We start from the raw sequence: 9,894 nt of genomic DNA, 5'->3' as shown, positions 1-9,894 counted from the left end.
TATGTATTGGATGCATTTTTTGCTTTTTCTCTCTTGTTTTTTTAATGTGCAACGGTGTTTTTATGCCGAGAAATTATAATAAGGGAAAAAAATTTAATTATCAAGTTTTCATGTTACGACTATTTGGCTTACTGGTTTGAGTATTTACTTCAAATTCATAGTTATGATCTTAAAAACAAACGAAGAAAATGTACATTCTTTCTACATTGTGTGCTTTGAGCCAAATCTATTGCCTTCTTATCATAAAAATCTGCGCTATATTCTTTTTTTTGGGTTCAATATTAAGTTGGTCTTTCAAGGGTCTCTCTAGTTACGTATTCATTGAAGTGAGAAGCGTCTGTGTTATTAGTTATTAGTTGTTTTTTTTTTTTTTTGGTAAATTAGTGGTTGTTTGTTTCCCAAGAAAAAAAAAAAGAAGAATAATTTTACTTTGTAAGCATATGCAATTCTTGAGTAAGTTGCAGATAGTGTAGCTTATCCTTTGTTGATATTTGCTGCAATCACTTTCATTCTTTATTACATTTGAAGAATCAAACTTTTGAAGCATAATTCATGATTTTGTGAACATCTATGGGAATTGAAGTATCAAAGTATATGCCCAGAAGAGGGGGATAAAGAGCCAAATCAATCTGATGGAGCAATACGACATTCTAGAGCAAATCGGGAAAGGAGCTTTCGGTTCTGCTCTTCTTGTGAGGCATAAGCATGAAAAGAAGAAGTGAGGATGAAAATTCCTTCTCTCTCTCTCTCTCCCTCTCTCTGTTATTTTGTTTTAATGTCATTGAGCACTATTTAATGTATGATATCACAATGAATTAGTTCACGAGTGTGCTTTTCCTTCTAATTTTGATTTGTTTTGCTACTATATTAAGGTATGTGCTGAAAAAGATTCGTCTTGCCCGCCAGACTGCTAGATCTCGTAGATCTGCACACCAAGAGGTTGATACTCTTTTTTTCTGTCTTTATAGATAAACAGAATCTCGAGATGGCATAATCAATTTCCATTTACATTCTCTTTCTGAATATGTTTTGTGCCACATTAATTCTGGTTATTTTTACATACATTTTATTTTTATCCTATGTTCTTGAGGATTCCAATACTAGACTTTATCAAAAGCAAAAACTACTGGAAAAAATAAACGAAAGAGAAAACTTAAGGAAGTTGATTGTGGTGTATGTATAAACTGATAAAAAAAATATTGTAAGAAATGGTGAACATCCTCACATCAAGATTTTAAAACATGTTAACAGCTGTTGCAGATGAGGAAGTATCTGAACATAAGATTCATGCTTTAAACAATATATAGTTGCAGTTCATATTAGGAACCAAATTCTGGACCAGATTGTGGAGAAGGGATTTTGGCTGGTTGGACTACAATTGAACCTCTGATGTTAATTATTCTGGATGTATATTTTAGATTATACAGGGACTGACCCATTTTCTGGTTTTGTAGATGGAGCTTATTTCTAAATTACAAAATCCATTTATCGTGGAGTACAAGGATTCTTGGGTGGAGAAGGTGTGTTGTGCTTGTAATTATGTATTATGTATCTGTGCTCATGCAGTGGGGGTACCCTTTTCCAATTTTCTACTGCTTCATTGATTGGATGACTGAGTGAGCAATTGTTTTTGTACGTTCTTGTTTTTCTTTTTCTCCCAATGCCAAAATGTTTCAGAGACTCTTGTTCATGCTAGTTAACTAATTTTCATTCAAAATTATCAATATATGTAAAATGTACCAAATATTATGACCTTTGATAAATACATCTTAATTCTTGAATTTTAGTATTCACTGGCCTATTCGTCTCAGACAACAATGGATATTTTCAAATTACAAGTTCATAAAGATACTTTTTGAAATTGTAAAATATCTGTATATGATGAGTAAATATGAACTTGTCGTGTAAAGTTTAATATAGACTTAAACTTTCGTTTGTTTACAGATTGCTAACAAAAGATAATGGGTGCAATTCTTGTAATTAATTGTTTGGTTTCTTTTTCTTGTTGATGCTTTTTCAACCCTAACTGGAGTCAGTCCATAGATAACAGAGTTGAATTGAGTCAGTAATGTGAATCATTCCGTGAGTTTGATTCAAAATCAGTAGTCATCTTTGCACTATATTGGACATACTCTAATCAAGAAATTTTTTCAATATTTTTTATGGGCATGGCTGCATCTTTGATGGGTAGTGTCAAGTTGGCAGTTAACACAGTTGAGCCCACAAAGAGTTCTTTATTATTGTATGTACATTTTTTCCCCATGGGTAAACTACCTCATTCAAGATCAGTTATTTTTGTTTGTTTATAACTTTGTCTGTGACATAGCAGATCATTCTGTTTTGCTTATCCAATATGGAAACCTAACTAATATTCTGTAGCCTTTCATTGTGTCATATTGATGGAATTCTTTTCCACTCAGGGTTGCTATGTGTGCATTATTATTGGTTATTGTGAAGGAGGTGACATGTGAGTGCTCTTTCTTTCCTGTTGAATCAAAACTTGAGAAATGATGGCTTTTGCTGTCTTAAAGCCTTGGGTAACCTCAAACCCTCCATGCTACTTTTTATGTGTGGTACAGGGCAGGAGCTATAAAAAAAGCCAATGGCCTTCTTTTCCCTGAAGAGGTTTTTATACATTTTTTTTTTGTGTATCGGTTTTCTCCTTATGCTGCAAAAACTGATTTGAATTTGACATTCATTGAGTATTCAACCATCATGCGCTTAATTATTTTATTCTCCTGAGAGTGTTAACATCTGATTACTAGAGATCTACTTTTAGCAGATGCTCTGTAAGTGGCTAGTTCAACTCCTAATGGCACTCGACTACTTGCACATGAATCATATTCTTCATCGTGATGTGAAGGTTAGTGGCCTTTCTATCTCCATCTATTTCTCTGAAGTTATATTGTTCTAATAGTGTTCTATGATTCCATCAGTGTTCAAATATATTCTTGACAAAAGATAAAGACATACGTCTTGGTAAGTGATCTTACAATTTCTGTAGTTCTCCCAAAGGGGATCACATGCTTGCTAACAATATTTAATGATGGGCAGGTGATTTTGGACTTGCCAAAATGTTGACCTCAGATGATCTTGCTTCCTCTGTAAGCAGTGTGATCCATACATCAATAAATTTATGCATGATTTATTATAATGCAATTATTACCTTGTAATTCAGGTTGTGGGAACTCCAACCTATATGTGTCCTGAGCTCCTTGCTGATATACCTTATGGTTCAAAATCAGATATCTGGTCTCTGGGTAAGCATTGTGTGCGTGTTTGTGCAAGCTTAGCCTGGATTAATTCTGTAGTTCTTTAGCTGAATGTGTTTGTGAATCTTGAAATTCTGTCATCCAGGATGCTGTATATATGAAATGACATCTCATAAGCCCGCATTCAAAGCATTTGTAAGTATTTGGACCCTATTGTTTCATTTTCAAGTGTGCGTTTCATGGAAAAACTTGACCAAGGGCCTCAGGGTCACAGATTATATATTTGGTAACAGTGTACACAATTAGACCATTCTGATACTTCATAATTTCACCAGCATACAAATGACTTTTGAAACTCTTAGATTCTAATAATCTAATTCTAGTTGGCCTACAAAAAATAGCCATATTTAATATAATAAATGTTCAAATACATGCATATGCACACACACTGACCTTCTAGATAATTTAAATTTAGAGAAGTACAAGACAGTGGCTTAGCTTAGTTTTTGTATAAGGTTAAAATAATTTCATTGTGAGTCGAATGGGTCTGGTGTTTTTACAAGAAGACCAAACAGAACCTTCATGTAAAAGATACTTTCTTAACATCAAGTGTTTTGGAACCAGATAAAATGATAACCAGAAGAAAGTCTCACAATTACGAACTTTTTTGCATTTTGCACTTCCAACTACATCAACTAATTTATTATTGCTGCATGTTAAAATTGATCATTCACTGTCAGTTTAAGCTTTTGGATTTGAGCTTTAGCTTGGAATTGTTGTCATGAACTTATTTTGAGATTTTAAATATTTTTATTTTCTTGTATTGCATTGTTATGTTGCTTCCGCCCTCCCAGTGCTTGTGTTCATGTTGTTTGGATTTGGACTGGCAAGTACACTAGGAATTAACAAATGTGGAAAATCTGGCTGATGATTGTTTTATCTCTAAGAAATGATAAATGCTTTACTGTGCCCTTGTTTTTATCTATTAGTTTGTTTTGCATGGTTAATGCTGCAAGGCTTCCCAGAAAATTCTTTACTTCTAGGCTTTCTCCTGCATGTCCAGTGATTGGTGTATGCTATATGTCTGTATTTTTTAGTTACCAGTTAGGCTGCTGCCCAGTGGTCAAATGGTAAGCTTAGCATGAACTATAGACTCTTATATCCTGGGTTCGATTCCGCTCTATTATTTGCCCAGGATTACCCGTTACACAGTTTTGCTAGGTGGGGTCATGTATCTGGGGTTTACTTGTGGGTCCAAGGGGCTCTGCCTTGATGAGGTTCCAGGTTCCACTTCCTACAACAAGATTTTATTGTTGAAGTTACTAATACTTTCTTTATCTTGTGCAGGATATTCAAGCACTGATCAACAAAATTAATAGGTCTGTTGTGGCTCCGCTTCCAACAAAATATTCTGGCGCATTGTAAGTCTTACCTGCATTGGTGGTTAAAGTAAAGGTATTATTTTTACGAAGGCTAGTTCCTAAAACCATCCAGGATAGACATTTGGCAGTGAGGTAGATTAAGTGGAAGAGATGGAACAATGGATGGATTGTTGGAGTGTGCTTAGTTTGTTCCTAGATTTCACTTGTAAACCTGAAACACATTCTATTTATATACTTATCTTAGTTTCTTGTTGGTGAATTTTGTTGACCTAACCATATTGCTTTTTTCTGATTTCAGTCGAGGCATTGTTAAAAGCATGTTGCGGAAAAACCCAGAACTTAGGCTAAGTGTATGTATTACTCTTCTCTAACCTGCAGTTTAGAGAAATATATGTGAATAGCATCTACGAAAGTATATATGCCAACTGACCTGCTTTTTAGATAATTTGCAAAGTTAATCACAATGGATTTGCTCATTCTGCCATTTTTTTTTCCAAATCATCTATCCTATATTTAAAACGTGGCGGTAAAATGTGGCACATATTTGTGGATGGACACCGCTTTATATGCCTATATGTAAACTGGTCAGTCACCATTTAGGTTTTGGGGGACAAGTCATGGAAATTTTCATTAAACACTGCTGGCTCATAGACATTGCCCTGCTGTAATGGTATGCACCACGACAACACTTGTACTTGGGCCATTGCCTATCCTTATGATCAATAAAATCTTGTTTACCGAGAAAAAACATAGCGATTGTAGTCTGAAAATGTGATGCTCTCGATGGGGGCAATTTGTGGGCAGCAGGATGTTGGTACTCTTGGCATATCAGGATGTAGTGGTAATGAATAATTTTTCTCCATGTAGTAGGCATATTTTCAGTCCTTTTGCTTTCCAAAAGGTGTGAAGATCCTAAAATAAATATTTGTACATTCCAGAATTAGAAAATTAACTACCAATATGTCATACCGAATTTAAGATAGTTTATCTGAATTGTGGATGCATTTTGTCTTCTTTTAATGGGTGAAAGCCACCTTATATTTGCTCTTTGAGACAGCCTCATGCTTTCAGAATGCTAAGACTTTATTGTTTGGATAGCATTCTTGAACTATCATATGACAATAGAAAGGTAACAAAATCAAACATAGTTGTTTACATTACTGGACTTCTAGCTGTTCCACTTTGCCTCCATCTGCTGACCTGCCATTAAGAAATTTATTGAAATTACATGTTCTTGCTCAGTGATTTCCCATGATATTTGTCTGGTTGCTATATCATTTCTACCCCTTTCCCCTTTCTCTGTTCATATATGCCATGTAAGGTGTGAGTATTACAAAAAACTTTCTGTAAGAATATGTGAGATGCATGATTCTTTTCCCGATGGCATGTTGACAGAGGTGGGGCATGTGCCACTATTTGTTACTTCAGGAGGGTTTTTGTTCCAAAAATAAAGTACATGGTGATATGTGACAGCAGTTGAAAATTTTTGGGTTCTGTATTTAAATTTTCTAAGAATGAAAATAAGCTCTTGAAAGCAAAATTTCGTATCTTCTCATGACACATTGTTTATTATCAGCAGCACGCCTCCATAAGAAAGAATCACCATCTAAATTCTTACAAATAATCTGCTTAGAGTACCACTGCTACAATTGGACTTGTAATATTCACTATAAACACAACACTGACCACCATCACCACCAGTTATAGGACTGTGCCTGTTAAAACAACAATGGACCTACTCCTTCACTCTTTGTTACTACTCTTTAACTAATATGTAACCAGGTCAGCGTCGGCATAATCAGCCTTTTGCCCATGCCCACTTTTATTAATACCGTCACCCTTAATTTTTATACACATTTTCTCTGTTCCTTAATACAATATCATCGATTGGCATTTGCTAAAATTGTTTCTGTTTTTGCTTCGCAGAAAAAGAAAATATAAGTGTTAAAAAAAGAAAATTAAAGTTACTTTTCCTGCAAGATAAGTATTTTGAGAAGAATATCGAAATAGTGCCATGAACTGTCAATGAAGCAGTTTTAGGAAGGATATATAAATGGAGTCATGCATTCTGCCATAATCGCAAGACTGTTGTGCTTGCAATGCGACCAACAATATTTGAGTTTTTTTGTGTGTATTCAGTTGCTTGAATGTATATCTTTTTAGTGGTCAGTGGCACTCAACATCTGTAGTGAATCTACTGTGGCAGGCAGCAGAGCTGCTCGGGCATCCCCATCTCCAGCCTTATGTCCTTAAGGTTCATCTCAAGATTAATAGTCCCAGACGCAGTAGTTTACCATTTTCCTGGCCTGAAACCACTTATATGAAGAAAACTAGATTTTCAGAGCCAAAGGATGTTCCTCTTGATATGTACAGGGAGAAGCGCTGTTCATTCAGCAATGATAGGGCCTTGAATCCAAGCATATCTGGGGCTGATCAAGATTCTCTATGCTCTACACAGGAAATTCATGATACCCCAAGTTTTTTAAATCGAAGGTTGCAAGAGCCATCTGTTGGAGGCATCCATGAGGAGATTTCCATTTCTAAGACTATTGTTGCGAAAACTTCAGATATTGCAAAGTCTTCAAGAAATACTCCTGCGAAAGCTTCTCGTGCTTCTAAAAGAAGGGAATCGGTAAGATCTGATTGAGGTCTCTCTCTCTACACACACATGCCTGTAATGATGCTTGAAATGCCAATAGTGGTTGACATGTGAGTTTATCCAGCTAAGAAAAGCCCAAGCTTGAGTATCATTCTCTGTTGGTGACTTTTGCATTGCATAATTGTTTGACGTTTGGATGGTAATTTGCTTGCGTTTGAGTTTTCAATTTCATTTTTGCAGTTTGCCATTTCACCCACTCCAAGAAAATCTGTCACTACAGCCCGAAGAGCTTCTTTGCCCATTTCAACAAGAGGTTCAGGTACTCATAAGTCCCCACGCAGGCCCAATATTGGTATTCTTCACTCTCTAAAATCTCCCGATGTTTCTGTCAATTCTCCTGGAATTGACAGAATAGCTGAATTCCCATTAGCCTCTTATGAGGACCCATTCTTCTTTATCGGTAAAACTATATCAACCTCGGCACAAGGTTCCTCTGGCTCCCCAGTCTACAATGATCAATCCATCACTAAAGACAAATGTACAGTCCAGAGCAATAGAGCTGCTGCCAAACCCAGTTTTCCCGATGCATGGCAGGGACTTCCTCACACCATGCTTGAAGCAGTTGGACAGGAAAGAAGTGATGAATGCTCTGATCAAAATGCAACTGCTGGGGCATCAAGCCGAACATCATCAGGCTCTCATCACCGCCAGTTTGACACATCCTCATTCCAGCGAAGAGCTGAAGCTTTGGAAGGGGTGCTTGAATTTAGTGCAAGGTTGCTGCAACAGGAAAGGTATGACGAGCTTGGGGTGCTGCTAAAGCCATTTGGTCCTGGGAAGGTCTCCCCCAGGGAAACTGCTATCTGGTTGACCAAGAGCTTCAAGGAGAATGCTTTGAAGCAGGAGGATCAATTAGCACCATTAAAGCTGCAGCCACATGTACCATAAATCTATCTGCAACAACTTAATATAGCCTGATCTATTGTTTTTGACATGTTGAGGCGCTAGGAGTTTAGGCAGAGATGCTGATATAGTAGATTTTTGTCAGATTTACTGTCATTTACATGACCTCCATGCATCAATTTTATGATTTTGATTGAGATGGGAATTTAGGTAACATCTCTTTCATGGATCTTTATTTAGCTTGACAAATGAGGTGATGAGATGAAAGTGTTTTTATATGTCACCTATCAAACCTTTACAACTCAGCCTGACCGAGTCAAACAATATTTTGTTCTTCTGATCAAGATTGATAGATGTAATTCATTAACATCAATATTCATAGATATGATCTGCATACAAACATAGCTGTCATATCTATGCAATTGATTCATGGGTGTATAGATATCTGCAATACTCATGATGCATGCCATGTTGTCACAAGTCGGCTGAGGAACAAGGTGGAGTTGTGTTCGAGATGAAGTCTGAAGCTTCAGAAGCCAGTTAGGTCAATAAGAGTTTACGTGGACCTTGGGCATTGAAGTTAGTGAGTGGCCAAGGTTGATGGTCCGTAGTTAATAGGTTGAGTTCTGTTTTAATTTGTGAATCCAATGGCCTGCGAGCCCCATCATGGTTTATGGTTGTCTTTCATTTAGTACACTGTAACCGTGAGGTTGCTTTTGAATTTCCCTTTGTCAGCACCTATTTTATTGTAGCATTGATTGCGGGTTGTTATGTCAGATTTTATGCTATTCACAATTTTCTTCTCTCTCTCTCCTGACTTCCCTCAATTTCTTACTGTTCTTGGAGTAGCTCAACCTGTATTCCCTTGCTAAATGCCTTATTACAGTATTAGAGTGTTATAAGTGGTATTAAGAGACTCGTTCCCAAGTAACCTTAAAACAAAGAAATAAAAAAAAATGATAGAAGGTACTCGTCTCAATCAATTACAAGATGGCCTAACATCACTCAAAAACTCTACAGATTCTCAACTCAAAAGCCTAGTGACAGAGATGTTGGCCCTCTAGAGGCAATTTGATTCTATGATGAAGCAGTTGGCTTCTTTGACTTTGGAGATGCAAAGGAGGAACAGACTACCACATGGAAAGTCATCTTCAGATTGTCAGAACTAGCAGCACGTACATGTAGAACAAGGAGGAGAGCCTCCCCCAAAATCGGTAAGCATTGATTTCCCAACTTTCAATGGCGATGACCCCAATGGATGGTTATACAAAAATAATAATTTATTCTTTTATTATAGTACTCTACCCCAACACAAACAAAGGCTAGCATCCTTCCATATGGAGGGCCAGACCCTAGTTTGGTTTCAGGATCTTGAAGAATCAGGAGTTTTAAGGGATTGAGAAGGGTTTACTAAGGCTTTGTTGGTGAGGTTTGATCCATCTTTATATGATGACCTCATGGAGGCCTTAACTAGACTTAAACAAACCTGATCTATGGAGGAATACAAGTCAAATTTTGAGGCCCCATCCAATAGGCTGAAAGTCAGAGGGGTACAAATTGAGTTGTTTTCTTAGTGGGCTTAAGGATGAAATTAGGTTACCTGTACGAATGTTCAACCCCAACAACTTACCGGTAGCTTATAGCCTTGCAAAGATTCAGGAAGAAAATGTGGGTGTGAGTAGGAGAAACCACAAAGCCATGGATCCTTACCAGGATGCTGGTATACTGAAAACTCTCCCTGCAGCAGCAAACAACGATGTTAAATCTGGTCCAAAACCTATTATTCTAGTCCAAAAAA

At 36.8% G+C, this 9,894-nt stretch overlaps 1 protein-coding gene across 2 annotated transcripts; it reads left to right on the top strand.

Moving 5' to 3' along the window:
- Window positions 1-445: 445 nt before the first annotated feature.
- Window positions 446-8,293, top strand: LOC118349231 (serine/threonine-protein kinase Nek2-like). Of its 2 annotated transcripts, none has more exons than XM_035692866.1 (14): window positions 446-718; window positions 873-939; window positions 1,455-1,520; window positions 2,421-2,467; window positions 2,580-2,625; window positions 2,780-2,863; window positions 2,937-2,979; window positions 3,055-3,104; window positions 3,179-3,260; window positions 3,358-3,407; window positions 4,560-4,633; window positions 4,893-4,944; window positions 6,801-7,226; window positions 7,434-8,293. In XM_035692866.1, the coding sequence occupies exons 1-14, from the start codon at window positions 633-635 to the stop codon at window positions 8,139-8,141; spliced, it is 1,881 nt and encodes a 626-aa protein (XP_035548759.1). In that variant the 5' UTR covers window positions 446-632; the 3' UTR covers window positions 8,142-8,293. The 2 variants fall into 2 exon arrangements, with proteins under 2 accessions (XP_035548759.1, XP_035548760.1); XM_035692867.1 differs by having other exon boundaries at window positions 447-718; window positions 2,783-2,863.
- Window positions 8,294-9,894: the final 1,601 nt, after the last annotated feature.

The sequence above is a fragment of the Juglans regia genome, chromosome 8 (genome assembly GCF_001411555.2).
Source record: "Juglans regia cultivar Chandler chromosome 8, Walnut 2.0, whole genome shotgun sequence".
NCBI classification, from domain to species: domain Eukaryota; kingdom Viridiplantae; phylum Streptophyta; class Magnoliopsida; order Fagales; family Juglandaceae; genus Juglans; species Juglans regia.
Note: the sequence above shows the minus strand (reverse complement) of the source record. Positions and strands in the feature narration are given on the sequence as shown.